Source organism: Mastigoproctus giganteus, chromosome 9 (assembly GCF_048544385.1).
Source record: "Mastigoproctus giganteus isolate SK-2022 chromosome 9, ASM4854438v1, whole genome shotgun sequence".
Taxonomy (NCBI): Eukaryota; Metazoa; Arthropoda; class Arachnida; order Uropygi; family Thelyphonidae; genus Mastigoproctus; species Mastigoproctus giganteus.
Window position 1 is genome coordinate 19392829 of NC_143583.1, and position 20341 is coordinate 19413169.

At 37.7% G+C, this 20341-nt stretch overlaps 1 protein-coding gene across 1 annotated transcript in view; it reads left to right on the forward strand.

The window, feature by feature from the left end:
- Nucleotides 1-20341, forward strand: part of LOC150080070 (DNA repair protein XRCC1-like) — a 179056-nt gene that overhangs the window by 38203 nt on the left and 120512 nt on the right. Inside the window, exons 5-6 of the mRNA XM_090381651.1 lie at nt 388-496; nt 15224-15318. Coding sequence (XP_090237777.1) covers nt 388-496; nt 15224-15318 — 204 coding nt within the window. The remainder of the gene's footprint in view (nt 1-387; nt 497-15223; nt 15319-20341) is intronic.

Consider the following 20341-nt stretch of genomic DNA (forward strand, 5'->3'; position numbering starts at 1 on the left):
TACTTAATAATGTGTGCCCTACCCATTCATACAGTACAGTACAGTACTTATTAAAAATAAACATCAATATGCAAGTACCCTTCTATGTCAATTTCCATGCCCATTAACACCTTTCAACCAGCACATCCTTGAATATTAAAAGCATCTTGGATAATCTTTGTGATAGGCAAAGCATAGTTGCTATTCCCCAAATGTAATCCCTTTCATTTAGCTGCATTAAAACATAGCAGCCACTTCTCTGACCATCTTTGAACAGCTCAAGACCAGGAAGTCTGGGTATGTTTATTTTAACTTATTTTTTCGTATACAATATTCCTGCTAATATTATAATGCTATTTCTGGTCATTTACTGCACTGTGGTAATGTTCAGTATTTTTGTTTTTACAGAAAATGTCAGTTTTGGGTGCTTTTACGCTGAAGAGTGAAGATGATGAGGATGTTCCATCTGTTGGTAGTTGGTTTGCTAAAAGAAATGAAATGAAAGATCCAGTTACAAGTATTTAGAATATATATATATATATGTATATTTATTTATTTTAAGATCTTTTATGTATTGTTAACTTTTCTTTTCTAAATTAGCTTTCATATACAGTGGATTCCGGTTAATTGGAGCAGCCGTTTATTTGGGACAAATCTTAAAGAACAGAACCTAATAGAGAAAATAGGCAAGTTTTCTTTGCTTAATTGGGACAACATGCTGTTTCATCGTGGCAGGAGACTTCAGCCTTTCAAATTACCCCCGATTGTCTCTAACCAGACCACATGGGCTGGTCAGAGACAATTGTAAGCCCATTGTAAAGTGAAATAAGTAGGTGCCGTTTAACATGATCACTGGTTAGTAGAATCAGCCACTTTATAGAAACAAATTTCAAAAATCCAATTCGAATCACTTAAATGTACAGGCAACCCCTGTATAACACAGTGCTTCTACAACACGGTTTCGCTCTAACACAATTGATAAATTTCAGCAATCCTCGCACAACACAGTACTAATATAACACGGCTTCGCACTAACACTGCTTGTTAACAGGAGAGACTGCTTCTGCAGGGATGGGATACACTTAAATAGAAAGGGTGCAAGAATATTTGCTGATGCTATCAAGGCTGTATTAGGTGGGTCGGAAAACTGCTAGCTTGGCGGGATACATGGACTAATAGATTAATTGTAGCCGCTGCCAGAAGTGAAAGTGATTCTTGCACTACTTCTATTGGAATGAGCAGCAACCTGGAAAACAAGATGCAGGATATTTCAGAGACTCCTGGGAGTTATTGCAGTACAAGTAAACACATGGGTTGGGTTGTGTTAGGGTAGCTAAGAATAGGAATAGATGCATGTATACTTGCATATACACCAATGGTAGGAGTTTTGGTAAATAAATTTGATGAATTTGAGGTGTTGGTCAAAACATCAAAGGCATATATTGTTGGGAAATCAGAGATGTGGTGTCACACAGATATAAGGAATGCAGAACTGGAATGAATTTGGGGAGTACAATGTGTACAGGAAGGACAGACAGAATAGGAAGGGAGGATGGGTTATGCTATTAGTTAAGAAACACATAAAATCTAAGGAAGTGCAGCCAGTCGACATCGCTGGACAGTGCAGTGTTCAGTCAGTTTGGTGTGACATAGGCACTGGGGGATCAAAATTGAGAGTAGGAGTGTGTTATAGGCCTAATGACTCCGATGAGTATAATAAAAAACTGTACAGGGATATAGAGTGGGCCAGTAAATCAGTGTCTTATAATGTGAGATTTTAATTTCCCAGATTGCTAGAATTCCTAGAATTTGTGGGTTGGTCATTCACACACTGTCTTGGTCATTCACCAACTGTGTGAATGACCAACCCACAAATTCCACGGTGATCACAGTGTGCTGAAGTGGGATTTACTGAAAGAGGTAACTACCATCGGGGCAAAGGAAAGGGTTTTTGCTTTCGTAAAGGCGGCTACGGAGGTCTGAGACAGTATTTAAATTCTATACGGTGGAGCCAACTGATGATGTTACCAGCAGCAAATTCAAAATGGAAGGAATTCAAAGAATTAATCGTGGACGCTACTAAGCATTAGCATTAGTAGAGGCATTTGATGCAAGAAAGCAAGCTTATGCAGCATCAGCCAAAAAAAAAAAAAACCACTTCACCCCTCTGTTCGTTCAAAATACCTGTCCAGCTGAGCCTTAAACTTATTTAGGCTATCAACTTCCACAACAAGGGATGGAAGTCTGTTCCACCAACCAACCACCCGCTGGCTAAAGGCAAATTTCCGCAAGTCTATCCTACATCTGTCTTTCCTCAATTTGAATTTATGCCCTCTCAGGTGATTATTCTGAGCGAGAGGAAGAATCCCATCAGCATTGAGCATGCTCAAACCATTCAAGGCTTTGTACACCTCGCCAGTGCCTAGTCTCCAGACACTGTAATTTGCAAAACTTAAGCCTTCCTTCGTAAGAGCACCCCTTTGTTCCATTCACTAATCTTGTTGCCCTTCTCTGTACTCATTCCAGCATCTCTACATCCTTCTTGAAATGAGGCCTCCAGACCTGTATACAGTACTCTAGGTGTGGCCTGACCATTGCCTTATACAAGGGAATAATCACCTTATCCCTGCTAGAAAAATTCCTATATATCATTGACAATACACCATGAGCTACTCTTGCAGCCCATCTGCACTGCTCAGAGAACTTCATATCTGCCTGCACAACCACCCCCAGGTCCCTTTCATTCTCTACCACTATCAGTGTAGTACCACAGAGTTGTATCAGTAGTGTCCTGGGGTTGCTGTTTCCCATGTGTAGTACTTTACATTTGTCAATGTTAAACTTCATTTGCCACCTCTCAGTCCATCTGCTCAACCTTTCCAGATCCTGTTGCAGCAGCATAGTGTCAGTAGTGTCCTTGACAACCCTGCCTACCTTTGTATCGTCTGCAAACTTCGACATTAAGCTTGATATACCATCATCAATATCATTTATGAATACAGAAAACAATAATGGACCCAACACTGAGCCCTGAGGAACTCCACTAATAACATTAGTCCACGACGAGCAGTGTCCATTGATTACCACTCTCTGTCTTCTCCCCCTCAGCCACCCCTTTATCCACAGCAGCAATTTGCCTCCAATGCCACACTGCTCCAATTTGTGCAGCAGTCTTCCATGTGCAACAGTATCAAAAGCCTTTCTAAGATCCAAGTATATAATATCAAAGTTATTCCCTGCATCCAGTTCTTTTTTGACTGCATCATAGTATCCAATCAAATTGGTCAGGCAAGACTTCCCCTTAACAAAACCATGCTGTGTGCGAGCTATAGCTGAAGTCTTGTCTAGTGCTTCTTTAACTAGTGCCTCCATTAATTTTCCTGGAAGAGAAGTTAAACTCATAGGTCTATAATTACTTGTGTCAACCTTTGATCCTCCTTTGTGAATTGGGGTGACATTTGCACATCTCCAGTCTGTGGGTACCTCCCCTGAGTCCAAGGAAACTCTCATAATTATGGCTAAGGGTTTGCTTACTTCCTTTGCTGCCTCCTTTAATATAACTGGATAGATCCCATCCACCCCGGGTGCCTTTCTTGTGTTTATCTTCAACAGTTTCTCCTCCACTTTACTCTCAGTTATTACAAGATTCTCTAGCTTTCTGCTAGAGTTGAATAGGCTTTACATACCAACTAAGAAATATTGTTCAAATGTTTCTTCATCTGACATCCATTTAGGCGTAAATGGATGTCAGATGAAGTAATGAGACATGTGGCAGAGAAGAAAAATAGTTGGGATACATATAAATTAATGGGTGACGTGGAAGCCTGTGATAGATATAAGCTGATCTGTAACCAAGTCACAAATGAGATTAGGCAGGCAAAGGTAGATTATGAGAAATCTTTGGCAAAGGATTCAAAGAAAAACAGCAAAGAATTCTTTACCTATGTAAACTCTAGAAGGAAAAGGATGAATCAAATTGGTTCACTGGATATTGATGGTTCAACTGTTGATACTTCTGATCAGTTGGCTAACAAACTAAATGAGTATTTTGCATCTACATTCACACATGAGGAGTTATTCAGGGAGGGGAATGCCACAGGTAAATTAAACTCTGGCAGCGAGCTAGATGATTCTGTAATAACTGAGAGGAAAGTGGAGGAGAAATTGTTGAAGATAAACATAAAAAAGGCACCCGGGATGGATGGGATCTATCCAGTTATATTAAAGAAGGCAGCAAAGGAAGTTTAAAGGAGGCAGCAAAGGTTAAAGAAGCACTGCAGAATCATCTACACAAGACTTCAGTTATAGCTCGGACACAGCATGGTTTTGTTAAGGTGAAGTCTTGTCTGATCAATTTGATTGGATACTATGATGTGGTCACAAAGGAAGTGGATGCAGGGAATAGCTTTGATATTATATATTTGTATCTTAGAAAAGCTTTTGATACTGTTGCACATAGAAGACTGCTGCACAAACTGGATCAGTACTGCATTAGAGGCAAATTGCTGCTATGGATAAAGAGATGGTTGAGTGGGAAAAGACAGAAATTGGTAATCAATGGACACTGCTCTTCGTGGACTAATGTTATTAGTGGAGTCCCTCAGGGTTCAGTGTTGGGTCCATTGTTGTTTTCTGTATTTATAAATGATATTGATGATGGTATATCAGGCTTAATGTCCAAGTTTGCAGATGATATGAAGGTCGGCAGGGTTGTTAATGGCACTAATGATGATATGCTGCTGCAACAGGATCTAGAAACGTTGAGCAGATGTGCTGAGGAGTGGCAAATGAAGTTTAACATTGACAAATGTAAAGTACTACATATGGGAAGCAGTAACCCTAGAGTAACCCTTAAGGCTGAGCTGGACAGGTATTTGGAACGAACAGAGGGGTGAAATGGGAGCGGGGTTTTTTTTTTTTTTTTTTTTTCTTGGCTGTTGCTGCATAAGCTTGCTTTTTTGCACCGTATGCCTCTACTAATGCTAATGTTAACTTCGCATAATTGGGGCAGCCCTTAATCGGCCCAAAGTGCACTTGTCCCAAATAACGAAATCCACTGTACATTATTATTATTATTTATTTTCTTGTTTCAGAATTTATTTAGAATTTTAACCATTATTAGTGAAATTAAGTGAGCAGCCTTTTTTATTTTTTTATATATTTTAATTGTAGTGAGTGAACTGATGAAAAAAATGTACCTCTACAATTTTCAGTGTTCTGATTTAATTTTCTCAGTTTTTTTGGTGTCTTTTTAAGTCTATGAAATTTATGTTAGCATTAGCCACATAGTGCTAGGAATCCACAGGCTTTCCTTCAAAAGATTCTACCAAAAATAAAAATTAAAAAAAATTATGTGCTTCTCTCCTCACATAAGTAACTGTCCAGTTGACCTTTGAATTTCTTCAAACTGTCAGCTGAGGTAGTTGAGAAAAGTTTGAAGAAATTCAAACTTTTCTCAAATACTTGCAGAGGCAACTTGTTCCAGTAATCAATGATTTGCTGTCTAAAAAAAAATTTCCTGCAATTTAGTCTAAACCTCTTCTTATACTTTGAATTTATGGCCTCCAGGTTTTTGTAACAGTGAAAATTCTGCCTTCATTCATTTTACTAACTACTCCCAGAGCCTTGTAAAGCTCAATCAGGTCCCCCTTTAAGGTGCCTGGTTGCCAAGTTCTGTAGTCCACATAATCTAAGTCTTCCTCGTGCAGTTGTCCTTTTGCTGATCTCACCACGTGAGTTCTCCGTCTTTGGACCATTTCAAGAAGCTAAATGTCTACATGATTTTCCCCTTAACAAAACCATGTTGATATGTATATGATGAGAACCTTGTCGATCAATTCAGCACTGGAGAGATTGTGCAAGGTTCAAGGGGCCGAATTTTTCTCAGCATGGTCTGTGCTTGTTAACAGGAGAGGCTGCTTGTACAGGGATGGGATACACTTAAATAGAAATGGTGCAAGAATATTTGCTGATGCTATCGAGGCAGAGTTAGGTGGATCGGAAAACTGCTAGCTTGGGGGGGGATGATTAACTGTAGCTGCTGGCAGAGGTGAAAGTGATTCTTGCACTGCTTCTATTAAAATGCAATTGAGCAGCAGCCTGGAAAGCAAGGCAATGGGGATTTCCAAGACTGCTGGGAGTCATAGTGGAACAAGTAAATACATGGGCTGTGTTAGAGTAACTAAGAGTAGAAACAGGTGCATGTATACTTGCATATACACCAATGCTAGGAGTATAGTTAATAAATTTGATGAGCTTGAAGTGATAGTCAAGACATCAAAGGCAGATATTGTTAGGATATCAGAGATGTGGTGTCACACAGACGTAAGCAGTGCAGAATTGGAATTTGGGGAGTACAGTGTGTACAGAAAGGATAGACAGGAAAGGGAGGAGGGGGTATGCAGTTAGTTAAAAAACATAAAATCTAAGCAAATGCATCCAATTGATGTTGGTGGACAATGCAATGTTGAGTCTGTTTGGTGTGACATAAGCACTGAGAAAGGAAAAATGAGAGTAGGCGTGTTTGTTATAGGCCTAATGAATCTGATGAGTATAATGAGCAATTGTGCAGAGAAATAGAGTGGGCCAGTAAATCAGAGTGTCTTATAATGGGGGATTTTAATTTCCTAGAGATTGACTGGAATTTGTGGGTTGGCCACTCATACACTAGCAAGGCTTTTGTGGATTTATTGGATGATTGTTTTCTTCAGCAGCATGTTCGGGAGGCAACTAGAGGGAGTAATTCTCTTGATCTGATTATCAATAGTGATTCTTCATGCATTACGAATCTGCAGATAAAGGAACCACTAGGTGGCAGTGATCACACCGTGCTGAAGTGGGATTTACTCAAAGAGGTAACTACAATCAAGGGTAAAGGGAAGGGTTTTTGCTTTTGTAAAGGTGACTACAGTGGTCTGAGACAGTATTTAATTTCTGTTCGGTGGGACCAACTGAAGATATTACCAACAGCAAATTCAAAATGGATAGCATTCAAAGAATTCATCTTGGAAGCTACTAGGCGTTTCGTGCCAACTAAGATATATTGTACAAGATTTAGGCCTAAATGGATGTCAGATGAACTAATTAGACAGAGAAGAAAAATTCATGGGATACATATAAAATAACAGGTGACGCAGAAGCCTATGATAGATATAAGCTGGTCTGTAACCAAGTCACAAAGGAGGTTAGGCAGGCGAAAGCAGATTATGAGAAATCTTTGGCAAAGGATGGAAAGAAAAACAGCAAAGAGTTCTTTACTTATGTAAACTCTAGAAAGAAAGGGATGAATCAGATTGGTCAACTGGATATCGATGGTTCAACTGTTGATGATCCTGCTCAGGAAGCTAACAAACTAAATGAGTATTTTGCATCTACATTCACACATGAGGGGTTATTCATGGAGGCGAATGCCAGAGGTGTATTAAACTCTGGCAGTAAGCTAGATAATCTTGTAATAACTGAGAGTAAAGTGGAGGAGAAATTGTTGAAGATAAACATAAGAAAGGCACCTGGGTTGGATGGAATCTATCCAGTTATATTAAAGGAGGCGGTGAAGGAAGTAAGGAAACCCTTAGCCATAATTATGACAGCTTCGCTGGACTCAGGGAAGGTACCCATGCACTGGAGATGTGCAAATGTGACCCCAATCCACAAAGGAGGATCAAAGGAAGACAAAGGTAATTACAGACTTGTTAATTTAACTTCTGTTCCCAGGAAATTAATGGAGGCACTGGTTAAAGAAGCATTGCAGGACCATATAGAGAAGACCTCAGTTATAGCTCGAACACAGCGTGGGTTTGTTAAGGGGAAGTCTTGTCTGACCAATTTGATTGGATACTATGATGTAGTCACAAAGGAACCAGATGCAAAGAATAACTTCGATATCATATATTTGGATCTTAGAAAGGCCTTTGATACTGTTGTACATGGAAGACTGCTGCACAAATTGGAGCAGTGTGGCATTGGAGGCAAATTGCTGCTATGGATAAAGGGATGGTTGAGTGGGAGAAGACATAGTGGTAATCAATGGACACTTCTTTTCATGGACTAATGTTATTAGTGGAGTCCCTCAGAGTTCAGTGTTGGGTCTATTGTTGTTTTCTGTATTTGTATTTATAAATGATATTGATGATGGTATATCAGGCTTAATGTCCAAGTTTGCAGACGATACGAAGGGTGGCAAGGTTGTTAATGACACTAATGACAGTACACTGCTGCAACAGGATCTAGAAAAGTTGAGCAGATGGGCTGAGAGGTGGTAAATGAAGTTTAACATTGACAAATGTAAAATACTACATATGGGAAGCAGTAACTCCAGAGTAACGTTTCAACTGTGTGGTACTACACTGACAGTGGTAGAGAATGAAAAGGACCTGGGGGTTATTGTGCAGGTCGATATGAAGTTTTCTGAGCAGTGCAGATGCATGGTGTTTTGTCATGCATCGTGTCTTGTCATGGTGTGCATGCATGACAAATGCATTTTGTCTTGTCAATGATATACAGCAATTTTTCTAGCAGGGATAAGGAGGTTATTATTCCCTTGTAGAAGGCAATGGTCAGGCCACACCTTGAGTACTGTATACAAGTGTGGAGGCCTCATTGTAAGAAGGATGTAGAGCAGTAGTACAGAGAAGGACAACAAGATTAGTGAATGGAACAAAGGATTGCTCTTATGAAGAAAGGCTTAAGTTTTTACAAATTACAGTGTCTGGAGACTTAGGCACCTGTGAGGTGATCTGATTGAGGTGTATAAAGCCTTGAATGGTTTGAGCATGCTCAATGCTGATGGAATTCTTCCTCTTGCTTATAATAATTGCCTGAGGGCATAAATTCAAATTGAGGAAAGACGGTTGTAGGATAGATGTGCAGAAGTTTGCATTTAGCCAGTGGGTGGTTGATTGCTGGAACAAACTTCCATCTGTCGTTGTAGAAGTTGATAGCTTAAACAGATTCAAAGCAGAACTTGACAAATGTTTGGAGCGAGTGGATGGGTGAAATAAGGGTTTTTTTTTTTTTTTTGGCTGATGCTATATAAGCTTGCTTTCTTGCATCATGTGCCTTTGCTAATGTTGTATTTCATTAAGAATGCCATTTATATCTAAATGTCTCTAGATTTCACGCTTTATCATTGCCTCTCAGCACGTGGATGAATACCATTTACATTCAGCTTACTTAATCTAGTTGAGGCCTTAAACACCTCAAGCAGGTCTTCCTTCCAGGTACCTGCTCTCAAGACAGTGTCATTTGACCTTCACCAATCTAGTTTCCCTGCTCTGCAAACATTCCAGCAAATCTTTCCTAAAGTGAGGCCTCCAAACTTGTATACGAGATGCAGCTTAATCATGGCCTTATACAAAGGGATAATCACCCTTTATCCCTGTTAGCAGTTTCTGTATATCATTGACAAAACCCCATGAGCTATCCTGGCAGCATGTCTGCACTGCTCAGAGAATTTTATGTCTGACTGCTCAGTTACCCCCAGGTCTTTTTCACCACCCTGAATATAGTACTACACAGTTTATAAGTTACTCAAGCATTACTGCCACCCATATTGCAGTACCTTGCATTTGTCAATGTTAAACTTCAACTGCCATTTTTCTGCCCATCAACCCAATTTTCCTAGGTCTTGTTGCAGTAGTTCATCCTGATGACAGCCGTTAACAACCCTGCCAAACTTTGTATCATCTTCAGAATTAGACATTAAGCCATATAATTAGACAATATTTATCAATATCATTGATAAATATTGAAAATAACAATGGACCCAGCGTTGAACCCTGGGGAAATTCACCAACAATAATGTTAGTCCAAGAAGAGCAGTGCCCATTGATAATCACTCTTGTGTTCTTCCATTTATCCATCCCTTTATCCACAACAGTAACTTGCCCTTAATGCCACATTGCTTCAGTTTGTACAGCAGTGTTTTATGTGCAACAGTATCAAAAGGACCCATCTGCTAACCATCTACATTGTCACAATTTTAATCTTCCACCACAGTTGCACGAGCAATCTTTTACAAAGGCTAACACTCAGTCTCTTCCCAGCAAATGTTAAAATTGTTAACAATGAACCAGCACGAAACTCTAACCATCGCGATCTAATTCTAAGTTCAAGTATTTGCCTAGTCACCATTCCATCAGAAATGCCTTTCATATCATGAGCTAATTGCATTACTTCAGTGTTCCGTGGAGAAGAGAGTCATAATTTCTCTGATCCCACAGAAACACCTTTCATATCAGATCACAAGCTGATTGCTTTACTTCAATATACTGTGGAAGAGTGAATCATAATTTCTCCAACCCTTGAGAAAAGAGTCACAATTTCTCCGACCTTCCCCCCACACAATAAGTGGTTGTATGTAGTCAAGTGTATATTATGCCATCTCCTGGAAGGATGTAACCCAATCGTCCCTGTTGAGCTTATCAGGAGATGGATATATATAATTACCCTCTGCCAAAACTGTTTGCATCTCCTGGTAGATTAGGGCATGGTGAACTTCAGATTTATCGTACAGTTTTGACAATAGGCAATGCTTTCACAGGTAGTGGAAAATCTCTGGCACAGCACAAGATAGTATCTTGCATTCTAGGGCAAGAGCTATTGTTTCAGGGAAAGATATGATATCTCATAAACTTCATTTGCTATTTTCTACCCGCTTACTTAGTTTATCTAGATCTTTTTGAAGTAGCATATTGAGTGTGGTCTCCGTAGCCGAGTGGTCATGAGCGGGAGTGCAGTAGCACACGCTTTTTGAGTAGACCGGGGTTCAAGCCCCTGACTGCTGAATATGGTCGATCTGCCAACCTGCACTGGACCAGCGTGGCAGATTATGGTCCATTTCCCTCAGCATGAATTGTTGAGGAGGCTTCCATCCTGCAGTGGGTTGATAATGTATCTCCCATACATAAGGGTGGCTCTAAAAGTGAAGTTGGAAATTATCGACCTGTCAGTCTGACTTCAGTAGTAGGGAAAATCATGGAGGCAATGATCAAGGGTGGAATTCAGGATCATTTGGATCGAATTGAAATTCTCAAGGATACTCAGCATGGTTTTGTAAAGGGAAAATCATGTTTAACAAATCTGGTTCGCTATTTCGAAAGGGTCACTCACGAGCTGGATTTAGGGAATAATTTCAACATTGTTTATTTAGATTTCAGCAAAGCTTTTGACTCAGTCCCACATGAGCGGTTGCTTTATAAGCTGGAACAGGTTGGAATCACTGGGAAAATCCTTAGATGGATAGAAGGATGGCTTCAGGGCAGGAGGCAGAGGGTTGTGATAAATGGCTATTCCTCAGATTGGGTTGATGTAAGAAGTTGGGTTCCCCAAGGATCAGTATTAGGACAACTGTTGTTTTTAATTTTCATAAACGACATTGATGAAGGGATAGAGGGCGTGATGTCTAAATTTGCAGATGACGTTAAAATTGGTAGAGTAGTTAATGATCACTGTCAAGCTGAGCTTCTTCAGAGAGACCTAGATAGACTTCAAGAATAGTCAGAAAAATGGCAGCTGTGCTTTAATCCAACAAAGTGTAAGGTATTACACCTGGGAAACAGTAATCCCAAAAAAACTTATTCACTTGGTGGAGTTCAACTAAACCCAGTACTGGAGGAAAGGGACTTGGGTGTTACGATACGGTCAGACATGAAATTCTCTGAGCATTGTAAACAGGTTGCAAGGAAGGCCCATGGTGTCCTATCGATGATCTATCAAACTTTTGCAAGTAGAGATAGGGACGTGATAATCCCATTATATAAGGCTTATGTTAGACCACACTTGGAATACTGTGTTCAAGTATGGAGACCGCACCTAAAGAAAGACATCGAGCTTCTTGAAAGGGTGCAAAGAAGGGTAACTCGCCTGGTGAGATCGGCAAAAGGGCGTCCTTATGAAGAAAGACTTCGAATATGTGGGTTGCAGAGTTTGGAAACTAGACACCTTAGAGGAGATTTGATTGAGGTGTTTAAGGCTCTGAGAGGCATCAGTAAAATGAATGAGGACAAAATTTTCAAGATTATAAATGATGCTAGAACTAGGGGACATAAATTCAAGTTCGGGGGGAAATGTTTAGATTGGACTGCAGGAAGTTTTATTTTAGCCAGCGAGTTATAAATTACTGGAATAAGTTGCCTTCATGGGTGGTAGAGGCCGACAGTTTGGGGAAATTCAAAGGTCATCTGGATAGTACTTTCGGGTAAGGGAAGCGCATAGGATGATAGGTTTAATTTCCTTTTTATTTATATTTTATTTTATTTATATATATATATATTTTTATTTATTAATTATTATTATTTAGTTATTTATTTTATTTATTTATTTATTTTTTTGTTTTTATCATTGTTTTGTTCGGATTTTTTTTTTTTTTTTGGCTGGTGCAGCATAAGCCATAGGCTTTCTTGCACCATGCGGCCGTTACTAATACTAATACTAATGGCTGCACTTTATTTATTTTTTTTTATTGATTGCTAGCATTAACCACTTTGCCTACTTTGTATCATTAGCAAACATTAAATTTGAAATACTTACATCATTATCATTAATAAATATCGAAACCATGGAGGGTCCCAGCACTGACCCCCATAGAATCCTACTCAACACATTAGTTCATGAAGAGTAGTGTCTATTTATAATCACTTTTTCTCCCACCACTTAGCCATTCCTTTATCCATAGGGATGTAAATTTAAAAATTCTTGTCTTGAGTCACTTCTAAAAACCTTCATCTGTATTTGCCCTTTTGGGTAGCACAGTTGGTATAATCACTATCCTCAGCACGCTGGTTGAAAAAGACATGAGTTCAAGTCCCATTGATGACAGGAGGACTTTTTATGGTCCTTTTTCACAACTTGGCTGAGCTAGTAAGTCTCAGGCAAGGGTAACATGGTGTTTTATCCTGGAAACTAGGGTTTTTTGTCCAGAAAACAGAAAATCAACGTTAGAACACTGACAGACAATATAAACGGAGCAATATGGCCTTAGTCGCTGTTGCTCCTAAAACCCTACTACAACATGTGTACTTTGTTCTGATAGAATTTTTTTTTTTTTTTCCTAATTTAAATTGTTTCTTATGTCTTACTCATTGTATTATAGTTTTATTCTTTCTGTTTTCATTTTTATAATTTATTATTTATTTTTTTTACAAGGCAGCATGTCACTTTGCTTCCCTCTGACTTGTGTTTTTTTTATATTTTAATTTTTTTTAGTGCAGAGAAACCCCCACAGTCCTTTAATATTTAATTATTTTTATTTTTTTTGTGGGGGAGAACCCCCCACATCCCCTTCTAATAACCAAAAGATGTAAAAAAATTATATTATATTATTTTATTATCTCTTTCTTCTTAGGATTTATTCCGTTATTACAGCGGTTCTCCTCAACCCAACATCGAAAAGTCATTCCCTTATTCTTTTTTTCCATTTTCTTCTATCTTCTCAATCTCCATCCACCAGTCCTGTTCTATTCATGGCTGCTCTCACACCTTCTATCCACGTCCTTCTTGGTCTTCCTCTCTTTTAACTTCTCCATGGCATCCATTCCATGGCTTCTCTGGGTAATCTGTTGTCCTCCATTCTCTTCACATGGCCAAACCACTCCAATCTTTTCTCCACTGTTTTATGAATGATGGTTTTTTGAACATTCATTATATTCCTTATCACGTCATTTCTAACTTTTTTAGTCCTAGACTTTCTTGCCGATCTTTGCCAAAAATCCATTTCAACGGCCAGTAGTTTATTTATTTTTTTCTTTCAGTTAAGGTCCAAATCTCACATCCATGTAATAACACATTTTGTAGTCTAAAAACTATTATCTAAAAACAAATTAATAACAAAACCATCATTTATACATTTGATTATAAACAACATTTCTTGTCCAATTTTGATTTGTTTTCCGTTAATACAAAGAGATTTTTAGCTGCCTTCACTCTACTTAATGCAACATACTATTGTCCATGTGAAAAACATAGTAATGTTAAGTCAACACCAACCATAGATAATGTTTGACCTTTAAGTATGACTTTTGTTGTCATACTTAAAGTTAAAGTCAATTTCACAGGAAACTGTATTCGTTGAAAAATGAAGTTATATTCCCCTTCATTTGAATACATATGAATCCGTGGAATATATGTTTTCGATCCAGCTCTGTCACCTCTGGCGTGTTCACAAACCAAACATTTCTTCCTTATTTCCTCTACATGTAGTCATTTTTTATATCTAAGTTTCTTAAAACCATAATTATTACATTTACCTTTAATAATAATTTATGCGGAGGTAAACCTGAAGGCTCCAGAGAATAAAGTGTTTCGGGTGTGGGTGGGTTATATTCTTCAGCATTAAAACTATCTGGCTTAATTTGGTCTGATGAATAAACTATTTTCGGTTCTCCCGGAATCTTAATTTTGGATAAAATTTTTTCATTCAGCGAACAGTATTATTTGTTGTGGCTAAAAACTTTTCTACCAAAGGAGTTTCGATACTTTCAAAAACGTCATGTATTAAATTTCCTGAACTGCGAATATTTTCAGTAATCTCTATTTTATCATTTTCGTCCTTTACCACTTTATTATTTTTCACGATTTTTTTCCTTTTTATCAACGATTGGAGTTTCAGTAGAGCTATCAATAATTTGTGATTAATTTTTTTTTGCTGGTTTCATATCTTTTCTTTCTTAATTGGGAAGCCTTCAACTTATTATAATCACTTGGTTTTCTTTGATAACAAGATTTTTACGTGCTGCTTCATACTCTTCAAGATATTTTCTTTTCTTTCAGCCTTTCTGATACGATCTTTTTCTTTTCTATTACTGCCATTATTAGCAACATTGCTAATAGCTGAAGAAACTTTTGAAAAAATTGAATCGTTGCCTTGAGACATGTAGAATTCTAAAATTAAAAACACTGAAAATTAAACTCCACAATTAACAATAGCCGAACTGTCAACATTGTGTGATGTCATAACGCTACTAAATGCTATCAGGTAATGAGTCATTGCCGTGGTATATGCAGCTTAATTTAAGAGTGATGTGCCTAGTTGTTGTCTTTGAGACAGACATGTCAATCACTTTGTTGTAGTATGACGCAATTTCAGTTAGCCTCACTTTGCGGAAAGCAAAACGTGTGCACGTGAAAAAGCACTATTTTCCAAAATATTCTTTTATATATAGATAATTTAATGTATTTATAATTTAATGATTATTATTTGTTTTATCTTTATTTTGTTATTTTATGGATTTCTTTTCTATTTATTAAGGTCCAGCTGCTATAAGAGAATCATTATCTTTGGCTGCTGCTAAAACTGCAGGGTTGGCATCAAAACTTAATTGGAGTACATCTAAATTGTTCAAAGTAAGTAATATCTTTTATATCATTTAAATTGCATATATCAAAATTACAACTTAAAACAAAATAGTCCTGAAATATTCTTTTTATAAAGACTGAAGGACAAATATAGAGGTAATCAGTATTCAAAGTAGATAACACAGGTTGCTACACTCAGAACTAAGTGAATTTCTTACTAAATAGAGCTATAACATGCAAATAGTAATTAAACCACAAGTAGTACAGAAAAATGTGAACTGTTACTTTCTAAAGATTGCATTTCTTTTTTATCAGTATAATTGTTTACATTTGCACAAGGGCATTAGGAAAACCTTGTCAATTTACATAAGTAATTTTGATGAGAATCTATCCAGTTATACTAAAGGAAGTAAGCAAACCCTTAGTCATAATTATGATATTATCCTTGGATTCAAGGGAGTTCCCCATGGACTGGAGATGTGCAAATGTATCCCCAATTCACAAAGGGGGATCAAAGGGTGACATAGTAATTACAAACCTGTTAGATTAACTTCTGTGCTGGGGAAAATAATGGAGTCACTGGTTAAAGAAGCATTGCCGGATCATCTAGGCAAGACTGCAGTTATAGATCAGACACAGCATGGGTTTTTTAAGAGAAAATCTTGCCTGACCAGTTTGATTGGATACTATGCGGTGGTTACAAAGGAACTGGCTACAAAAAATAATTTTGATATCATATACTTGGATTTCAGGAAAGCTTTTGATACTGTTGCGTATGGAAGACTACTGTACAAACTGGAGCAGTATGGCATTAAGGGCAAATTGCTGCTATGGATAAAGGGATAGTTGAGTGAGAGAAGACAGAGGGTGGTAATTAATAGACACTGCTCTTTGTGTACTAATGTTATTAGTGGAGTCCCCTGAGGTTCGGTGTTGGGCCCATTGTTGTTTTCTATATTTATCAATGATATCGATGAAGGTGTATCAGGCTTAATGTAACAATTTATAGATGATACAGAGGTTGGCAGGGTTCTTAATGACTGTAATGACAAATGAAGATTAACAATGAAAAATACTAAGTACTGCATATAGGTAGCAGTAACCACGGAGTAATATACCAACTGTGCGATACTACTCTCAGGGTAGTGGAGAATGATACAGACATGGGGGATAATTGTGCAGTCAGATATGAAGGTTTCTGAGCAGTGCTGACAGGCTGCCAGAGCAGGTCATGGGTTCTTGTCAATGATATACAGGAATTTTGCTAGCAATGATAAGGCGATCATTATCTCTTTGTATAAGGCAATGATCAGGCCACACCTTTAGTACTGCATACAGGTCTGGAGGCCTCATTTTAGGAAGAATGTACAGCTGCTGGAACCAGTACAGAGAAGGCAACATAGGGTTACTCTTACCATGAAAGGCTTAAGTACTGCAAATTGCAGCTCTGGAGACTAGGCACCTGGGAGGTGATATGATTGAGTTGTATAAGGCCTTGAATGGTTTGAGCAAGCTCAATGCTGATGGGATTCTTCCTCTTGCTCAGATTGCGCACCTGAGGGGGGCATAAATTCAAATTGAGGAAACAGAGTTGATTGATGTGTGGAAATTTGCCTTTATCCAGTGGGTGGTTGATTGGGAACAAACTTCCATCTGTTGTTGTAGATTCAAGGAAAAACTGGACAGACTTTTGGAGAGAATGGATGAGTGAAATGAGTTTTTTTTTTTTTTTGGCTGATGCTGTATAAGCTTGCGTTCTTGCATCGTATGCTAATGTTAACAAACATTGGATTAATTTTTAAATTAGGTTGTTTAAAAAAACAGATAATTTGTATTTTTTTTTTATTATTTTTTTTGAAATTTCGACACTAAAATCAGTTGATATGATTATATTTTAGTTATATACCTAGAATACTATATATATTAGGGTTACCATCCGTCCTCTTTTAACCGGATTTGTCCGGATTTTTTGTTTAAAATTTTTGTCCGGGTGGATTTTTATAAATTTGTCTAAATGTCCAGATTTTTATATTATACACCATTTTTTTATGCAAGATCGATGAAAACTACTGAGTTACGTTATACAGAATCTTTTTCTGAATAGGAGACGATTCTTCAATTCGAATTTCCATGTTGACAATTAGGCGGAAGACCCCGACGATGCTCAGTTTGGTGCATTGAGATTGTTACCAATCCACGCCTGCTTCAGAATTTACGTACATATAAATTTTATATAGTCTAGCAATACAATATTTTGGTTTAGAGAGTAGATAACGCGTGAAGATCAGATGGTGTGCTAGAAAAATATATATAAATTACAGGAATTCCAGCATGTCGAATAAATATTGACAGTTAGAGGGACTGTTTTCTCTAGAAATTGAATGCAGCATATGAAAACATGGATTTGAGCTGTGTGCACACCAAATTGATCGAAAGTTGCATACTGTCGACTAAATTTGGTATACTTATCAATGATCCAATCAAGAGGCAGACACTAGTTTATTTAATACCAAAGTTTACCTTTTTTTAAAATACTGTTTTTCACGTTAATTACAAAAATATTTATTATCCATCTTTATACCTGTAGGTACTTTTCTGCAATTAGGCTAGTTTAGTTGTGAATGTAAAACATAAGTTTTACATTCACAACTTAATAAAATTGTGATTATTTTATTAATAAAATAATTATTAATTTATGCTTCACTGCTTACAATAAAAAATATTTATTATTTCAATTATAAAAATTAATATTATAAAGACTATACTTCCCCTAAAATACCTAAATGGAAGTGCATGTTTACAGAAGAGATGAAAAACAAATTTCCATGTTTTGTATCTTGCCGAGAGGAATGGGAAGCCGAATGTAAAGTTTGCAGAATGGGGACATATGTTTCAGTAGCCAATAAAGGGGTTGGTGATTTGAAGCATCACATTGAAACTGAGAAGCACAAGAAAGCAGTTCAAGGTGAGGCCTCTTCGGAAAGGTTACAGATTTTTTTGTCAAAGCTGTCGGTAAAATAGAATATGATCTGTCTGCTTTGCTTTTCACACTGTTAAACATCATAGTAGTTACAAATCAATGGATTGCACAACTGTCATATTAAAAAATGTATTTTTTGATTCTGAGATAGCAAAAAGATTTTCCTTCGCTAGAACCAAGACAGAAGCCATTGTAAACTTTGTACTTGCAAATCATTCTCTTAATGTTACTGTAAAAACTTTAAAAGAAAATAAAATTGCATACTGTGGGGTCTCAACTGATGAAAGTAATCATGGTTCTGAAAAAATCTTCCCATTAATTATTCAGTATTTTGATGTAAATGAAGGAGGGTTACAAACAAAATTAATTGAATTACAGAAGATGCCTAACAAGACTGCAGATACTATTTCTACGTATGTTAAAGAAACTCTTGAAAAAAATGGTTTGTGTGAAAAGTGTATTGCATTCACTGGGGACAATTGCAATACAATGTTTGGAAGACAGACGAAATGAAGAAGGGAATAATGTCTTTGCAAAATTAAAGAAATTGTTGCATAACAAGACTTTGATTGGAGTGGGCTGCCCTGCACATATTTTGAACTATTGTCTTCAGAATGCCGCAGAACTTTGGGAAGTTGATGTTGATTGTTTTTAAAATTTACCAGTATTTTCATAATTATACAGTTCGGACCGAAGAGCTTAAGGAATACTGTGAGTTTGTTGAGATTGAATGTAGACAGCTCCTTTCTCACAGCAAGACGAAATGGCTTTCATTAATTCCAAGCATCACAAGGCTCATAGATATGTTTCCAGCTTTACAGGCTTATTTTCTGTCCCAAGAAAAACCTCCCATTGTGATTAAGAAAATACAGCTGCGAGTTACAGGCTCTGAAAAAAAACGATAAGTGTTTGCTTTTTATTTGCATAATTGTTATTTTATATTGTACTTAATACGTAGTCTTATAGTTTTAATTACGCTGGTTATTTTTATTTTAATATATATAAACAGTTTTTGTAGATATACGTAATACTTTATAAAACCGTTATTCGTTCGAATATTGCAGGCATTGTTTTAGGCAGTGATAGGAAATTCAAATTTTTAATTGAGGTAGCTATGTAGCTATAACGTATAATTATAGAAACAGTAATACGCTTCACTGTTTCTATTAGATAGCGTAGTATTGACATTTAATTAATTTAATTTATTGATTTTATTAATTTAAAGTATCATGCCCCAAACTAGAGCAGCAAAGCAACGGGCACAAAGTGGCAGGAGTGCTGTGACTCGGGGGAGAATTAAGGGGGGCAATTCTCCAACGCATCACAGCCTAAAAAAATGTGCAACTTGTGAAATGTTTGCCGAACTATCTGGAACGGAACATGATATTGCCATGGGGGATGTCTTTGTGTGTGCGCGATGTAAGGAGTGTAAGGAAATCAGGCGACAACTCAGCGTTGTTATGGGCCTATATGAGAGTTTGAAGGACAGGGTGGATGCCCTCAAAAGATCTAAATTGAGGGGCCCATCAGGCTCTCAGCTGCCCACATCAACGCCAGAGCTTGCACTTGGTCATCACGCAACACAGCGGCAACCCCCAAGGCAGAATGCGCTGGTCCCTCAGGAACTAGTAGTTGTTGGTGACTCTATTGTCAGGGAAACGGGAAACATCCTTTGTAAAAAGGATAGGTGGAACAGGACCAGGGTATGTCTGCCAGGGGCAAAGGTTGATGACGTTGTAGAGCAGATATCATCTTTTAAGGGCACAAAAGGTGATATAGTTGTACACGTTGGCACTAATGATATCAAGAGTAGGAGACCGGCAGAATTGCTTAACAAGTACAGGTCACTGTTGAAAAAAAGCCGTGAAATAGGGTTGAATTTGAAAGTGTCTGCAATTCTGCCCAGACACGATAGGAGGGAGTATATGATGAGAGCCTTGTCGATCAATTCGGCCCTGGAAAGATTGTGCAAGGCTCAAGGGATAGAATTTTTTTCAGCCTGGACTGTACTTGTTAACAGGAGAGACTGCTTCTACAGGGATGGGATACACTTAAATAGAAAGGGTGCAAGAATATTTGCTGATGCTTTCG